The sequence below is a fragment of the Mya arenaria genome, chromosome 17 (genome assembly GCF_026914265.1).
Source record: "Mya arenaria isolate MELC-2E11 chromosome 17, ASM2691426v1".
Lineage (NCBI taxonomy): Eukaryota > Metazoa > Mollusca > Bivalvia > Myida > Myidae > Mya > Mya arenaria.
This window is the reverse complement of record NC_069138.1, coordinates 32667005-32685360: the sequence shown is the minus strand read 5'-3', so window position 1 is coordinate 32685360 and position 18356 is coordinate 32667005. Positions and strand designations below refer to the sequence as shown.

Here is an 18356-nt window from a genome sequence, read left to right as displayed (position 1 = left end):
CATTACACTATTTTTAGCTAAAAAGAAATGTGACTGAGAGTATATCTTAATTATAACTATAAAAACAGATAATAAAATTGTTTATGTATTAGTTGCATATTCTTCAAAATTAATACACGTGTCATTCATTCATTACAAATTGGACATAACACAACACAAACATGACACCTCTAAGGAAAACTAGAAACGTTAGTAAAATATTGAAAATTTTGCGACCAGAATTTTTTTCTTTCGTCTAAAATCTTGTAGCATGTCGAAATTAACTAATTCTGAAGAACATTCGTTCAGCTTCTTTCGTTCTATCATATTTCAAACTTTTGGCGTAATATTATGGTTCGTGTATTTATTATCATAATAAACCATTGTATTAATGTCGGAAACTTGAAATACAGAGCCTTCGGATATTGGAAAATACATATAAGTTTACAATTATTCCCTTCCGATTGCCAGAGACAAATCGAAGTAATATCGGGAAAAAAAACGAGAAAAAATGAATAAACAAATACCACAACTTAATATATATAAGATACAAACTAATCTATGTTACAAAAGTAGAAACAAGGATGCAGTGGATAATTGATTCACGATTTCTGGAGCCGAAACAAGATGGCTGACGGCACGACTCGAATATGAACTCGAGTAATATTGCGTTCTTAACGCGTCAAAGACATACATTGAAGTTTCCAATCTATGGTTTATAGGTCCTTGGTATAAATATTTTCGCTCATTATCATAAATTCCTATAGGACGAGTTTGATCAACATGATACCAGTAAATGTTTTACCCTTCCTTATTTTAAGAGTCTTTACTTAAAGTGTCATCATTTTAACTGAACATTGAGTCTATGCAAAGTACTATTCATTTTTCTTGATGAAATTGGATATCAACTATGCTTGAAATGAAATAGTGTTTGCTATATAGCCATTTTAAGTGTGTGTTTTTTGGTAAGAACTGCTTAATTATAACTTTTACTCTTTTTAACTAAGAACCATGTCGGTTGAACCAAGAAAAAGGTCGTCATTTTTTACAATTCGGAAATGTTCTGGTCAAAGAGGCTCCGCATGGAACGATTGTGACTGTCTTCTGCGAAAACGGCTTTGACAAAGACGAAAGCAATGACGCTTCTTACTCAGATATCAAATGCTTGAGGGGACAGTTTGAAAAAATGTATCATTGCTTCGAGAGTAAGTTCTAAAAAATGTATTTTTGATTTGAAAATACATTACATGTATCGTTAATTCGTGAGTAAATTCTTAGAAAATGTAATACTGAGTGAACAAATTACTTCATGTTGCTAAGGTTAATAGTAAATGTTGATCGTAAAACATAAAAGCTGCATTTTGATTTTGATATATGAAACAGGATATGTTTTGATAGCCATTAGCCTGCTTTGCATAACAATTCTCTTATTTCTGTTTTCTTTCTAGGATGCGAAATCCCACAAATAGAAAATTCGGAGGTTTCGAAACTAAATAATCAATCTAGAAGCGCATTAAAACATGGCGAAACGGTATTCATGTGTATTATATATTCACACTTAATATAATATAATAACCAATTGTGATGACTATATGTATTAACATTTACATTATTTCCTATTTATTCAAAGATTTCTGAGTCCACTAATAACATGCTTGATATTTCAGATAAAAATAACTTGCCAAAAAGGATTCATTCTTTCCAATTCACATGCATACGGCCGGTACGATGGAACTAACAACGGCTCGGAACTAACATTGACTTGCACAAATGGCACGTTGATTGGCATGGAGAGTATAATGTGTTTACGACAACACCAACTAGAAAACCGCCGTCACAAAGGTCGGGTTAACTCAGGGAATAATACTTCAGTGTTTGATACCGGAAGTGGTAGTAGGCTATAAGATTTTGGAATTCAGTATTACATTTCGATTGTTGTTTTCAACATTGTTTTTTAGTTATTTTAATTTAAATAACAAACATAACGATAGAAGAATAACTCATATCTGATCTTACAATTTTAAAACATATTAAGAATAGTCACTCGACAGTGTTTATCATTAATACATGTATATGGAATACGTTGTTTTTTAAAGATAAGCTTAACTGCACCGCACCTCATTCGGATGACGTTCAATTGTATAGCTTATCTAGTGAGAAACTGGCGGCAGGAACGGTGGTAAGAAACAATGCAATCGAAAACACTAGCTTAGGTTAAAATAATTGCTTATTTATTCACTTTATATGGTGATGCATGCATAATCAGATTAACAAGAGTTTCACGAAACAGCTTGTTAGTACTATGTTGAAAGACAATGCTCAATAGTACTGCATTGAAGTTGGGGTAGAGTGATTTGTTGTTGGAATGTTTATTAGAGAATGATAGTAGTAATGATATTTGAAATATGAAGATTGTACATTGAAGATAAATCACGGAAAAGCAATTATTGCGGAAATGACGTGTGAAAATGGAGACGAAGAGTTGGAAGAACATATTGAGAAATTTCAGCCGAACGAAGATGGCAACCCTTCACAAGCAATGCTTCGTTTGCAGCTGACATGCACAAACGGTGTTATTCCTGACTATGAGACACTTTCTTGTTCGGCAGGTACCTTCACTTATGATTGTCTAAATATTTAGATAACCTTATATAACAGGAGTATTCACAATTGATATTTTTGAAAACATGCGAATCAAAGTTAGAATGCACATTCACGGCATTTTGCTAATACAAACAAATAAATTGTACAGCCATTCGGATGCGTTTGCCTATTATGCGTTTGTATTGTATTTCATGAAAACAAACAATTTAACATTGAAAATATGCTTTTTTAATTTTAATTTCATGGTATTATGCGATTTTCATTACTTACTTATTACTTATTTGTTTTACCCTTTCTCATTATTCAATTTAACATATAATCCATTAGTGACAACCGACCCACAAGATATAAATCCTAATGAGTGCAAGATTCTGCCAAATGGCACGGTCACAGATAGTGGTCATTCATTTGAGTGCAACCATGGTTACGCATACGCTGACAGCCTTTTGTACGAGAGATACAGTTGTTCTTGTAACAGAGAGATTCCTGCCTTGGTGTGCAGTGGAAAGCAGGCCCAGTGCAAACCAAGTAAATTATTTGTTTGTTTGTTTATTTGTTTGTTACTCGTCTTAATAATCATGTAAATACACAATAACACAGTGCTGTAGTTCCTAAAATCGATCTGAGAAACCTCACTTCAGTCAGCTCAATGATCTTCTAATGACTTAGGTGTTTGAAATATACAGTTTTTAAATAAACGACTACAGTTATTGTACCCATAATATATGTTTTTATAATGTTGCAGTTGACTGTAAATTAAACGGTTCGATTGAACACGGGTTGACTGTAATGTATAAAGGATTGGTAATTAGTGCCACTGCAATAGAAGCGATAGATCACGGAGAATCAGCCGTTTTTAACTGTGAAAGTGGCGGAAACGGTGAAACATACGAACCAAAATGGCGGATTTTTAAATGCGACATGGGCAACTGGGTAGTAGAAAACGGATCAGGCGAATCATGGTCGCTTGGCAACAATGGATCGTTTCCCGAATGTCGATCAGGTACACACCAGAAACAAAATTATCATTGCCTTGTGGCCTTAATCATCGCGGTACTGTTGCCTCAATAATCGTGGTATAGTGGACTTAATTCCTTTTGTCTTGTGGCCTCCATTATCACTGTCTTGTGGTCTCAATTTTCACAGTCTTGTGGCCTCAATAATCACTGTCTTGTGGCTTCATTTATTAATGTATTTCGGCCTCAAGTATCACTGTACTGTGGCCTCATGTACTCGTATTATTGTCCAATGGTCTCAAATATAACGATCCTAGGACCTCAATTATAATTGACTCGTGGATTCAGATATCACGGTCTTTTGGTCTCAATTTCACTGTCTTGTGACGTCTTATATCACTGTTTTAGGGTCTCAATTATAACTGTCTAATGGCCTCAATTATTTCTGTTTTGTGACTTCAATTATCACTGTCTTTTGGCCCAAAAAATACTATCTTAGTGTCCTCAATTATCACTGTGTTTTAGCCTCAACGGTCACTGTCTTGTTGCCTCAGTTATCACTGTTTTGAGGCCTTAATTATCATAATATTGTGGCCTCAATTGCAACGGTCTTAAGGCTTCAATTATCACTGTCTTTTGTCCTTAATTATACCTGTCTTCTGGCCTCAATTATCACTGTCTCGGGGCTTCAATCATCAATGTCTTGTGTTCTCAATTATCATTGTCTTGTTGCCTCAATTATCACTAGTTCGTGTCCTCGATTATCACAGTATTGTGGTCTCAATTATCACTGTTTTGTGGCCTCAATTATCACTGTATTGTGGTTTCAATTATCATTGTCGTGTGGTCTCAAATATCGCTGTCCTGTGGCTTCAATTATCACTTCATTGTGGCCTCAATTATCACTGTCTTGTAGCCCTAATTATAATTGTCTGTTGTTTTTTAATTATTACTGTCTTGTGGCCTAAATGTTAATTGTCTTATGCCTTAAGTTATCAATGTATTGTGGCTTCTTGGTGTGTGTGTGTGTTTTCAGAATAAAAAAAAACATATAAAAAATATCAACTTAAATTTATTTTCTTGTTACAAAAGCGCAAACATATTTCTTGAAAGGGAAGCAATTCCAAAAATACACAATACATTGTTCAATGGATAATGTCAAACACAAACTAAATGTTTGAGTGATACTTTGTTTTTTATATTCATATTTAATCTTAACAATTGCTAAATTTACAGTTGTAAGTCAAAGGCCTTCCCCAGTCAAAGTGGTGTTAAAGCTTAAACGTATAACGTCCGAAAATTCAATACAATTATGCTAAAATAGAAACAATCAACAGAATACACAAAACATCGTTGACTGGATAACGTCAAACATTTTGGATTTTAAAATAAATTACAACTTAACGTGTTGCAACCTTTAACAGATCAGAACAGAACAGAACAGATAATTTATTAAGACTTGTACAAAGTACATCATCTTCTTAACCATATACATATAATAATTGAACACATGGTGAGAACACAGGTAATACAATAATGAGTAAATTAGAATACAGATGTACGGACATATTCAAATTTGGCGAGGATGAACAAAAATATAACAAAAAAATGAATCATGGTTATAATTCAATATTAAGAGTTGTTCGTCTTATACATAACGCTTCTTTGACAAATAAAGATAGTTTTATATGTTCTTGTCTATTTGTTGAATTTAACAGTTCAATAAATTTTAGTACAGACGGACGTATATAATAATTACGTTTGATGTATTTCTTTCTAATAAGATTAAAACATGGACAAATAAAAATAAAATGGAACTCATCTTCTATATCTCTTCTATTACAACATAAACAATATCTTTCATCACGTTGAATTCGATTACGGTTATATCTACCCGTTTGAATTCTTAAAGGGTGAACAGAAAGTCTAAGTCTACAAAAGAATAGGCGTAAGCTTTTAGGTAAAATGTCTAAATAATGTTCATAACCAAAAGTGGTTTTAAAGTCTTTATACAAAAACAAGACTGGACTATCAAGAGAGCGATACCACTCTTGCCTAAAACAATCAATTATTCTAGTTTTTAACTCACACAAAAAAATAATTTTCATTTGGTACACTGGCATTATCAAATACATATCCAAAGCCAAACTTGCTCAAAAGCTTTCTAACATTTGATACCCAATTATTCGTTCCTATTACACAGTCTGATAATGCATACCTATATACAGTGCGCATTATGATATTATCACTTCTTACAACCTTAAGCCAATATTGTATAATTCTAACAAATCTATGTACATAAAGAGGATATCTGCCAAGCTCACCGTAAACACTTGCTGTACATGTATTTTTCTAGCATTTAATAGACGTTTACAAAATTTTAAATGAATTCTTTCAATTTCTTTTGACTTGGTATAACCCCATATTTCCGAAGCATAATTTAGAACAGGAGCTACAAAAGCATCAAATAGTTGACATAAAATCTTTAATTGCAGGTCATATTCCCTACATTTACATAATAACACATTTAGTGCTTTTAAAGCTTTACCAGTTAAATGTTCTTGGTTTAAAGCATAATTACCAGTATAGTTGAAAACAGTTCCTAAGTAATTAAAATCATTCACAACTTCAATAGACTGGCCATTGTAGGTCCAATGTTCTGATGGCAATAGCCCTCCCCTTTTACGAAAAACCATAATTTTTGTTTTAAGTATATTTACAGATAAACCCCAGCTATTACAGTATTCTAAAAGTCTATTCAAATGTTGTTGTATTTTTTCAGGTGATTTTCCTACGATAGCCATGTCATCTGTAAATAACAACAATATAAGGACAATATCATCAATAAGAAGTCCAGAATCTACATTTTTTTGTAAAAATAATTCTAAGTCTTCAACAAAGAGAGAAAATAGTAAAGGGGACATAACTTCTCCTTGACGGAGGCCTACAGCATAGTCGAAGTAATCAGAATATGTAAAACATGATTTAACACAAGATTTAACTTTTTGATACATATCTCGTACTATTCTAAGTAGTTTTCCTTGAATACCGCATTTGTACAGTTTCAACCATAAAGCATTTCTATAAATAGAATCAAAACATTTCATCATATCAACATAAACAACATAAGTCTTTTATTGTCATTCAAATATTTTTGCACTAATGACGTAAGAATAAAAATAGCATCTACAGTTGATCGCCCTTTCCGAAATCCGAACTGAGCGTCCGAAATTATGTTATGTTCATTACAAAATGTATCAATGCGTTTATTTAGTACAGTTGTAAAAAGCTTAGACAGGCAACTAACGAGTGTAATTCCCCTATAATTATTAACGTCATCTAAATTTCCCTTTTTATGCAATGGTATAATAACACCTTCCATCCACTTATCGGGAAAAAATCCTGAGCTTAAAATACCGTTAAAAATATCACATACATGCGAAGGCAAAATATCGAACGTCTCTATAAAGTATTCATTCATCAGAATGTCACTCCCAGAAGATTTATTACGCTTCAATGATTTAATAGCAATATGTATTTCATTGACAGTTATAGGCTGATCTAATTCGGAAAATGAAACATCAACATTATCAAAATCATGCGTGTTGCAAAAAAATTCAGACCCTTCGTTAAAACATTCAAAGACTCTACTACCTAATGCTGAAAAATATTCCCTAAATGTTTCATTTGGTATACTGTCAGCCGTTGGTTTGGATTTTGGTTTAAAATATTTCCAAAAATCTCTAGGCTTACTTTTTTTAATTGTTCTATTTCTTGCATTTTTAATCTGTATGCATTATTTTTCTTTTTACTAACAATATTTTTATACACACGTTTAGGTTCAACTAATATCAATCTATTTTCATGCGATTTATCGCTATTAAACAAACGTAATGACTGTAAATACACGTTATGCGCTTCAATACATTCAGCGTCAAACCAATCGTTATTTTTAATACATGTGTCCACATGGAAATAAGCTTTATTATTGACATTATGACATTTTGAGAATAAAGGGTCAGCAACAGAACGTATAACATTCGTAAATTCATTAACAGCGTCATTTACAGATTGTCTAGTTTTATCAATATTATTAACAATGTAATTAAATCGTGGCAAACAGCCAATAATGCCCGTGCGAAACTGTTCTCTATAATCATTACTCATCTATATTTCATCTCTTATCTTTCTTGATCATCATGAGTGACATAATTACATAATAGCCTAAATTGCAAGGGAGAGTGGTCACTCCATTGATTGAATGCACAAATATTGAAGTCACTAATCATTGAAAAGTTTCGCTCATGCATCAATAAATAATCTATAACGGAACATCCATTGTAGGAAAAATTTGTATAATTATTTGACTGGCCTACTCTACCATTAACAATGTGCATAGATGAGGATTTACACAAATCTAATAATTTAACACCGTGGCTATTATGTACAGTGTCTACAGAGGCCCGCACGTGGGTACTGTCAGGTTCATAATCAGTATCGTTGAACGAAAAATTAACATCATCATGTATGATAAAATCATGTTTTTGCCAATTCTACTGTTTAAATCGCCACATATTGTTACACAGCCTAAATTGCTATACATATATATATATCATTCTCAAGCGTATCAAATAGATCAACGTTATTAAAATTATTGTATGCTGGCGATTCTTCACCCCATAAATAGACTCCACACAAATAAATATCTTCCTCAGTTTTAAAAAAAAAGTATGGTCTAGCCTTAACAATATAATAGTATCATGATGATTTTTTACTATTTCAATTCCATCTTTCAGGTGTTCTTTATAAAACAATACGATTCCTCCACTACATCTACGTGCATTTCTATGTTGAAATTTTCGATAAAAGTTATGAGAGACAAAGCCATTTAAAGATACATTGCTAGAAGAATTGGTCCATGATTCATACAAAAAACAAATATCAGAACTATAAATAATATTTAAAAAACCAGAAGATTGTTGTTTTTCATGGGTTTTTAACAAAGCGGCTCTTTGACATTTGCACCTCTCTGTTTCAAGCAAAGTGTGAGTGTCAGAACGGAGGAACATGTATTCGAGATGAGACGTGTAAATGTTCTTCATTCTCAACTGGACAGCAGTGTGAAACACGTAAGTAATGCAGAGATTGGCAATTTAAAAACGTCTATTATCAGGTCATTGCCTGTTTACTTTTATTCGGGTATGAGAACGTTTTCACCATAACTAATGAACATGTTTTGATTTTCAACTGCTTTTGTATGTTTCCAAACATTTACAATGCATATCTAATGCTTTTAGTTCGTATATTTCTTTATATTTGACGTCGTCTACGAAAATGAGTTGTGTTAATGCATTCATGGTCAAAACAAAAAAACATATGTTTATCAAGAGATAAAAATGAAAAACAAAATTATACAATTTTTATAATTATTAAATTAAAAGTTCTCAGTTGAACCAATGAAAGGAAAAGAAGCGTTTACATTTAACAATGTATCGTGCCTCGTAAGCAGGAAATCATAGCTTTAGATGTATATTCCAGCTCTTTGTCCTGATGGATGTCAAAACGGTGGAACATGTACCTCACCAAACAAGTGTAGCTGTCCGGATGGATTCTCTGGCAATCGTTGCCAAACAGGTAGGTCCTCGCGCGTAAAATGGGTCATTTATTGTTTAGTTAAACAACTTTTTTTGGCTTTTTAAATATATATTGTTGCATTGTTCATCTTTTGTGATTGTCATAGAACGTTGTGTCTCTAGTAAAATAGTTTCCATTTTATTATTGAATGTTATATTTCTAAGACATTTTGAAAAAGGACAGTGGCGGCATATATACTAATCTTAAGCATGCAAAGTTAAGTTTCGCAATGGAACTTAAACAATCCGTTTGATTTCTATTTAAATCTGATGACTTATTTAATAACTGTTATATAAAATGCAGTTGGGGGCTTTATGGTCAACGTGATATAATGTTGTCATGAATCACTTTTCGCTATTAGTGATAGCTTAGTAATTATCAACTATAAAACGGCAAAATAACTTACTAATAGATCAATACTAGTTTATATTTTTAGAGGTTGTCTTTGGTCTTCTAAACATTTAATCCATTTAATGTTTTATGAGTTATGATATTTCATTATTGTTTTCATACTTATTGTTTTATATCTATAGGCAGTAAAAAGGGGCATAACAGAAGCATGAGCCTTAAACTAATCCCATACAGATAATTTGTTTTTGACAGACAGTGTTTTTTACTTGTACAATTGTAAAAAATACATATATTTTTAATGATCAACGTGTATGCATTGAAACAAACTTTTTTTGGGCTTGGGCCTCTCCTTATTATTTTTTGGATTACAAAACCGGCGACTGTAGTTTATGGTTAAACGAAAAATAAAGCACATTTTTGCCATTTATTTATATTATTTCCGACCTCCCCGATAAGAGGGACGAAAATAAACTTGAAATTGAGTAAGAATATGATTTTAGTATGACGTTATTCATTGGTCAGAGAAAGGTTATTGAAACCAATGATAGGTTATTTAGCATTAATAGTGGCATCAGCAAGATGGCGGGGACTTCCGGTTGTATTTCCGCATTCATTTTCGAGTAAGAGGCAATGTATTACATGCAAAGTAGATTGGTAGGTGGGTAAGACATGTTAGGAACATCTTGTATATAATTGAATAGGTTTGTGCGAATGTCAATGACGTTTTTCTACTTTCGCCCTCAACTTCAATACACTGAACTGGTGGGTGGGGGAAACTACTAAATTATGTAAAACTTAGTTACTTAGCATTTTTCAAAGGCTTAAAATACATTTTGATTGTGATGAATTTTGTCAAAGATTGTATCTTTTTTTAGGTTGTCATTAAATTTAATAAATGATACATTGCCAATTGTGTACGATGGTTGATATGATTTGGTTTGATTTAAGCTTCGTAATTTCCTTTTATTCGTATTGCCGTTCTTCGAGACAAGAAACATATTAACTAATTTTTTCGTTGTATTTAACAAGTGATACCAAAACAAACCTTTAACAATGTTTAAAATTTATTTTAAACATTTCGTTTTGAAATTAAGTAAAACAGATATATCTCCCCGCTTATCATGCACGAGACCTAGTAAAATGTCAACGTCAATTTTTTCTTCTCAAGTTCAATTTCGATGACGAAGTCACATACATTTTCAGCTCTATGTGACGGTGGATGTAAAAACGATGGAACATGTACCTCCCCTAACAATTGTACCTGTCAGGATGGATTATCTGGCAGTCGTTGCGAATCAGGCATGTCCTCATGCGTTAACAGGCCTAATTGATTTTTTTATAAATATCATAGTTAAACAAATTAAAGTTGATTATCTTTGATGTATAACTTATCTGTCTGTGTTATGCTGTGAAGTTGTTCGTCTCCTATAAAGTGCACTGAACGTTTTGTTGCTATACATATAGTATCGTTGATGACGTCACCTATATGTTTCAGCTCTTTGTGACGGTGAATTGATAAAATGAATACAATAAATGGCCTTATGGTAAATCGTTGAGTATATGTATCTCATTTTGATTTTCGTGATAACTCAGTTTTAGAAATAAGCAAGCATTGTATTTACGGAGCACAAAGAGAAAGGCTAAATTTAACTTTTTTCACAGCAGCTAGATGGATATTAAAAATGTAGCAATACGTTATACTTTGTGGGTTTTTTGGTCTTCAAGACATTTCAGACGACAGGCCTGGCGCAGCCATGTGATGGCCTATTGTTTAGAACACCAAAATGAATTGCTATCTCTCTTCATGATCAACGGAAAATACGCTGCGGATGCCTATATCGTATAACTCAATGCCCATTGGAGAGCGTTTATATAACTCAATTGATAAAAAAGTACTAGCATTCGGATATGAGAATATTTAATAATATAATAAATTATGAGCATCTTTTTTTCTTAAATCAATTTTGTATATTTTCGAACATTTACAATATTTTAGTTTCCAAATTGTATGAATGATATGTGGCGTCGTCTGCGAAATTGAGTTGAGGTATTCATGTTCTCAACAAAAGCAATTTTAACCAAAAAAATTTATTGCATACGAAACTTATAATAATATTTAAAATTTAATTTAAAGAAAAAAATAGACTATGTAAAAATAGCTATGAATGTCTGCCAATGAGGCACTAAGCCTCGAAAAATGTAAACGTCACCTTTTCCTTCTCATGTTTGTTGGTGACGTGACGTATATGTTTCAGCTCTTTGTGACGGTGGATGTCAAACGTTGTTGTAAATGTTTCGAAGTTCGTGATCATTCAATATAAGTGTTATGTGTGTATGTAGGGTTCTCTGGTAGTCGTTGCGAAACAGGTAAGTCGTTATTCGATGATAAGGCCTAGGCCTATCATCGAATAAGGACTTACCTGTTTCGCAACGACTAGCAGAGAACCCTTTCGGACAGCTGCACCTGTTTGGCCCATTGATTTTATCTTTTATTTTTATCATAGTTTAACAAATTAAAGGGGATTATCTTTTGATGTATATCTGATCTGTCTGTGTAATATTGTGACGTTATTTGTCTCCTGTTAAGACCATTGAACGTTTTCCCTAAAGACACATAGTATCATTGATGACATTAAGTATATGTTCCAGCTCTCTGTGACGGTGGATGTCAAAACGGTGGGACATGCACCTCCCCATACAGGTGTAGCTGTACGGGCGGATTCTCTGGCAGTCATTGCGAAACAGGCAAGTCCTGATGCGTTAATCAGCATCATGTTAAACCTATCATTTTCATCTAGGTTCAACAAAGTTAAGTGGCTTTATATTTTGATGTATATATGTCTGTGTATTATTGTGACGTTGTTCGTTTCCTGGAAAGTGAATTTAACGTTGTGCCTGTAAACATATAGTTACTATTGTATGAGTAAATGTGATCATTTTAGACTTCTTATTCAAAAGAGATGACGTATGGAACAAACTCAAGCATGCAATGTTTGTTTCGAATGTATTCTTAAAAAAATGCAGTTTTTTTCCATCCACAATAATGACTAATTTAACAGTTGTTGAAATAAATACAGTTAACGGCCTTATTGTAAATCGTTGATGTAAATGTTGTCATGAACACATGTTTGTGATAACTCTGTATTAGAACTAGGTGTTAAGGCAAACATTGGATAAGCTGAGCATGTAGATGAAGAATGGTATAAGAAATAAAAGCCTACAGCTAAATGGTTATTAACAATTGAATCAATACATAATAGTTACTGTTTATTTTTGGTTTTCTATGCATTTAAGACGGCAGGCCGTATGCATTACGGGGCTTACTTATTGTTTGGAATACCGAAAAAGAATGCAAACTTTCTTCGCGTTCAGCGGAAAATACCCCGCAAATGCTGTTATATTTATCATTGCGCATTCGTGTGCTTTTAAATCACTCACTTTATGTAAAGAAAGAATGCATATATGGAAAATTGGCGATTGTAATTGTTACTTAATTGGAATTTGGCGGTTATATCTTAAATGGATTTTTGGTTGTCAAAGCTTTTCTAAATGATTCAATCTAAAGTTGTCCGTCGATTTCATTGATGGAACCCTGAGCCTGGACATTTTTTATCCAGAGAATAATATGAGAGTGGTGATTTAATATGAAATCTGTTACACGAGTTTTTTTTTTAAACTGATTCATTAAAGAGCATTAATAAATACTCATTTGATGATTTAAAGAGTTAAGTTTAAAAATCTTTCTTGCGAAGGGTCATCCTGATGTATTATTTTATTCATGTTTGGGCTAAAACACGAATCGGAATAAGACCATTTTAAGGATATGAAACAGATAAATAATCATTAAACCCCTTAATTGTTCAAGTATGCTCTCTCCGGGGAACAAAGATGCATTCATTTCCTTAGATCCATGTTTACACTTTCACTTTGACCTTCTTTGTTCGCAAGTCGCTATACTGCGCATAAAATAAGATAATTTTTTCTCATAAAATCCCAAAACGCTTTGATATGGAGTTATAAGTCAATTTTCTATTATTGTATGAGAACTTCAGTGATCAAACTCCATTGTGTATGTGACAAAAACCTGGTCAAACTGTAAAAGTGTTATTGATCATATTTTGAATTGTATGGAACATATCAATGCATGTGGAATGCTCCATAAAATCTGAAAATAAACTTTATTTGATAAAATTTGTTCACATTTCTCGCAATGGAAACAGCTATCCGTAAGATACATGTGTGTCTACAAATTCACATTTTTATAGTGAAATGGAATTTAGAATACTAAATGTTCACATAACATATTCTATTTTCAGTGAGATGTCGGACTCCGATTGATAAAGTTGATGATGTATTTTACCAAAACGGCGCAACATTCACTGTCACTCGTGAAAGCTGTTCCGCTGGAAATATACCCAGTTTTATGGGACAGATTACTTGTGAAATTGTCACTGGTCAGAGCAAATCAACTGTTTGAAAGGTATCTCGTTTTACGTTATTACTAATGTAATTTTCACCAAATTTTATAAAAAATTATATGTTGTATGTAAAACACATTTGTCAATATGTTTGATAAAATTATTCAGTAAATTATTAGTCTTAATAAAATGAAAATGTTACACATTATTTTGTTCAGATCTATAATGGGTCCCACAGAGCCTGTTTCATGATAAATATCTTCATTACTTTTTATCGTCTATCTTTAGTTTTTCAGAAGTTTTGCATCTCTTACTTATTATTGTGATGATAATCTCCATTGCAGAAGCAAATTACCGTATAACTGTTAAAACTGCTGACGTCAGTTGGTGGAAGTTTGCAGGCACAGATGGGGGGTTGAAATTGTACATGTACGGTTCTAACGGGAACATCGGCAAAATCATCTTACATGGAGGGTTTGAGCCTGGTGATGAGGATCTTACGAAGGGCCAGTTTGTTGACGTTGGAGAGGTACGTCTTCTTCAATCAAAAAATAGTTAAGTTACCGTTGTTGATATGTTTTGTTTTGTTGTTTTTTCTCATTTTTGATGAGTTTAAAGAAAATGAGAAATATTCTTTCAGAGCGAAATAATATATAACACAACTTTACCAGTTACAAAAAGGCCAAAGCTGTACTTTTCGTAATTATCAACACTTTCAAATCACTTGTATAAGCAAAGAATCCACGAAAACATTAAAATAAACGTAACATTTCAGATCTTCAAAATTCGACTTGGTGTCAAAGCACTATCATTAACTTATGACAAGTGGAAACCGGAATCCGTACAAATTGAAGATGATGCAAGAGGTGTATATTACACATTTAAACACGATTGGAATGAGATTGACGATACAAGCATCATTCTTTATCCAGTCGATGAGGCTCTTTGCTTAACTTGTTATCCAATTTTGACCTTGTTTTAAGCCCTCCTATAAAAATGACCCATATACACTTACAGTTTACTTAAACAATTGGAAAGGATGACTACAAAAACATCTTTCCTGTTCGTAATATCATTATTTCCGAAGACAGACAGCATGCATTACACTTATATGATAGAAAAAGCACGTACGCGAACATTGTCAAGCTAGTTTTAATGCAACAATTCGCCTTTCATTGCATATGCTTAACCGGACAAAAGTCAAAAACCGATCGTATGGATACTTGATTCTCAAAGTTCTTTTTTCTTGTTTGAAAAGCAAAATCATCAGGCCCTTATCTATTTATTCTCCCCACCAAAAAGATGGAGACATAACCTTGAGCGTGACGTCTATAAACTTTCGTCAAAGTATATGGCTATGCCACTACTTATTTAATTGTTTAATCATAACATTGCGAGCTTTCCGTGTACAATCACACACTTAATGACTAAAATTGCCTTAAAGGCCTAGTCTAAGGAATGTTTGGCATGATGATACCCTGCTTTGTATCTCCTGTTTATTGCACTGGTGTCACCGTAGGGGCCATTCCCCTATAAGGTTTTAAATAGTTATATAACATATATATTTAAATCCATATTTTAAATGCGCATGCATGGTCAGTTTTGTTGTATCCAAATTGTGAAGCAATAAAGATATGTATATATTACTCTTATTATTATTCAAAGGCATTGCAATAAATAATAATAATATGATTGTCATTTGCAACCAACAACAACAACTCAAAGACAAGATGTAGTGTCCATTTCTATCACAAAACCTCTTTAACTTCACAGCTGGACACTCAGATCGGAGATCTGATAAACAGCAGAAGGCAACTAAGATAAATTAAATGCTTGTAAAGGCTAGGTTTTCAGTCTGAAGTTGGCTTTTGTACAGTGCAATATATAAAGAAAATAATCAGTATGTTATAACCAATATTGTCAATGCCTTTTAGCACCGGCATGAACGCGGTGTTATGGCTCCGATTAGGTTTATAAGTCAGCTGATTGTGTTTAATATTTTTGACCAATTATTCAGAATTGTGTTCATGTTAACAACGTTGATAACGGCTTCGTTGTTATATGGTAAAATATGGTATGATGTGATAATACATTTGAAAAAAAACAAACGATAAACATCGTGTAAGAAACGCTGCAATTATCTGTGATTTTGACTGAACATTACGCCACTAAACAATATCTTAGTCAGTGTTTGGACATTTTGCGTGTGCCTGTATTTTATATTGCCCAGAACAATCTCTTAACTTTTTAGATTTACAACTGTAAGCATTTTAAAATAAAATTAAGTTTGGTTTAGATTTAACAAACACGACCAATATAAGTTCTCTTTTTTTATTTATATGCTTAAGAGAACATTGAACATTTCAGAAATGTGGTTCCAGTTGTGAAGGTGATTTTCAACTGCAAAGACTTTACTGACTTTCGATAAATCAGCTTAAATAAAAAGCACATGGCTGCACATATTTACCAATAGAAATTTCACTACGAGAACGTGCATGTTTATTTTGAATGAATCATTGATATTCTTAAACTACATTATGTTATGAGTTATTTTCCAAAATCATATGAATGGTCCCGTTAAATCGATAGCGTAAAAGCTATCAGTTCCCGTCTGTCGATCTTCAAGGGCCATTGATATACAACTTATAGACAAAATATGTATAAAACATTGTGCGGAATGCACGTGTAAGTTTTGTCTGAATAGTGATTGCACTTGAATAAATGCGACGTCGTCTGTGAAAAACAATCCTGTTCAGGATTAAACGTAAACAATAAAACACCATTTAACCAAGAGATAGGAATACAAAACAACTTAAATTTAAGAATATATTCCAAATAAATAAACTTACATCTTTTAATAAAACATATCGCAAAATGTCGAAGAATCAAGACGTTAAAGTCTCTAATATAAATCGCTTATTGCAAATTGAAACTAACTTTGCCTTATATGACGAGGGAAACGATTTATTTCCAAAAAAAAAAACAATAAAAAATATTGCTCCATTATCCAATTCGAAAGAGCGATCGTGCCGTACGATCAGTAATTGGAGGGTTCCAGTCTATATAGTTATTCAAAAGCGTGGAAGTACCACTCGATCGTTGATCAGATGTGTATAACTATTCGAAAGCGTGATCGTACCGTACGATCAGTAATTGGAGGGTTCCAGTCTATATAATTATTCAAAAGCGTGGAAGTACCACTCGATCGTTGATCAGATGTGTATAACTATTCGAAAGCGTGATCGTACCATACGATCGTTGATAATATGGTCCCAATGTGTTAAGCCATTCGACAGTGTGATCGCACCATACGATCGTTGATTTTATGGTTCCAGGGTGTTTAGCGCTTCGAAAGTGTGATCGTACCATGCGATCGTTGATTTTTTGGTTCCAGTGTGTTTTGCCATTCGAAAGTGTGATCGTACCATGCGATCGTTGATTTTATGGTTCCAATGTGTTTAGCCATTCGAAAGTGTGATCGTACCATACGATCGTTGATTAGAGGGTCCCTGTGTGTATAACTGTTCGAAACAGTGACCGTACAATACAATCGTTAATTATATGGTCCCAGTGTGTTTAGAGATTCGAAAGTGTGATCGCAGCATTCGGCCGTTGACTAGAGGGTCAAAATAGTAATCGTAATAGTAATGCGATAAGAGGGTCCCGGTGTGTATAACAATGGTGCAGTGATATTTGCTTAATTCCGCTTGTATTGTATCAATTGCACCAGAAATATAGTTATTTAGTTATGCAATTCCTAGTTTGTCCTTCTTAAGCGGTACCTATGTTTTTGCTGAATACACCTTTATGAAACAATTTTGTTTTCAGTATGAAACTTTTGTGGGCTCATAACAGAATCTTACAATCATAAAAACATATATAGTAACCTAATCATACCCACAATCCCTGCTTTTAAATACATTCTTTTGCAGATGTTAGCTAACATCAAAGTCTTGAACTGTTTGGTTGTTCGGTTGGGTGATGTCAATTTTCGAATTTTGCTTGTTTCAGATACATTTTCAGGCGGCAAGGCGAACATCCTTGGCTGGAGAAGAGACTATTTAGGATTTATTGGAAGCAAATATGACTGTTTGAACAAATGTGCCCAAGATCCGGAGTGTAAACAGGTGTGTTTCCTGGCATATCACAAGCAATGTACTCTATTGAACAAAGTGTATCAAACGGTTGATAAAACCAGAGATCGAAGATGGATGTTATTTGTATATACTAAAACAATTTACACTAAAATGTGAACAGAACATTTAAATGTTGCACTTTTCACAGAAAGTTTGACGAAATCGTTAATGTTGCCGTAGATTTTTAACTGTTTTAATTCTAGCATGTGAATTCTATTTATTGTTGCCCCTTTGTGACCGGGCATTCATAAGGTTATATAAAGTGTCACCCAATCCGC

General features: G+C 33.1%; 1 protein-coding gene across 8 annotated transcripts in view; it reads left to right on the top strand.

Moving 5' to 3' along the window:
- LOC128222984 (sushi, von Willebrand factor type A, EGF and pentraxin domain-containing protein 1-like) overlaps nucleotides 1–18356 on the top strand; it is a 41354-nt gene extending 22998 nt beyond the window's left edge. For 4 of the 8 annotated variants that reach the window (XM_052932201.1, XM_052932204.1, XM_052932197.1 and 1 more), the window contains 14 exons: nucleotides 987–1184; nucleotides 1428–1510; nucleotides 1647–1821; nucleotides 2076–2158; nucleotides 2405–2588; nucleotides 2911–3111; nucleotides 3329–3586; nucleotides 8579–8668; nucleotides 9078–9173; nucleotides 10728–10823; nucleotides 12174–12269; nucleotides 13841–14004; nucleotides 14287–14471; nucleotides 17954–18356. In XM_052932201.1, coding sequence (XP_052788161.1) covers nucleotides 987–1184; nucleotides 1428–1510; nucleotides 1647–1821; nucleotides 2076–2158; nucleotides 2405–2588; nucleotides 2911–3111; nucleotides 3329–3586; nucleotides 8579–8668; nucleotides 9078–9173; nucleotides 10728–10823; nucleotides 12174–12269; nucleotides 13841–14001 — 1721 coding nt within the window. In that variant the 3' untranslated portion in view covers nucleotides 14002–14004; nucleotides 14287–14471; nucleotides 17954–18356. Of the gene's footprint in view, nucleotides 1–986; nucleotides 1185–1427; nucleotides 1511–1646; nucleotides 1822–2075; nucleotides 2159–2404; nucleotides 2589–2910; nucleotides 3112–3328; nucleotides 3587–8578; nucleotides 8669–9077; nucleotides 9174–10727; nucleotides 10824–12173; nucleotides 12270–13840; nucleotides 14005–14286; nucleotides 14497–14717; nucleotides 14809–17953 lie in introns of all 8 variants that reach the window. The other 4 variants (XM_052932199.1, XM_052932200.1, XM_052932198.1 and 1 more) reach the window with 4 other exon arrangements.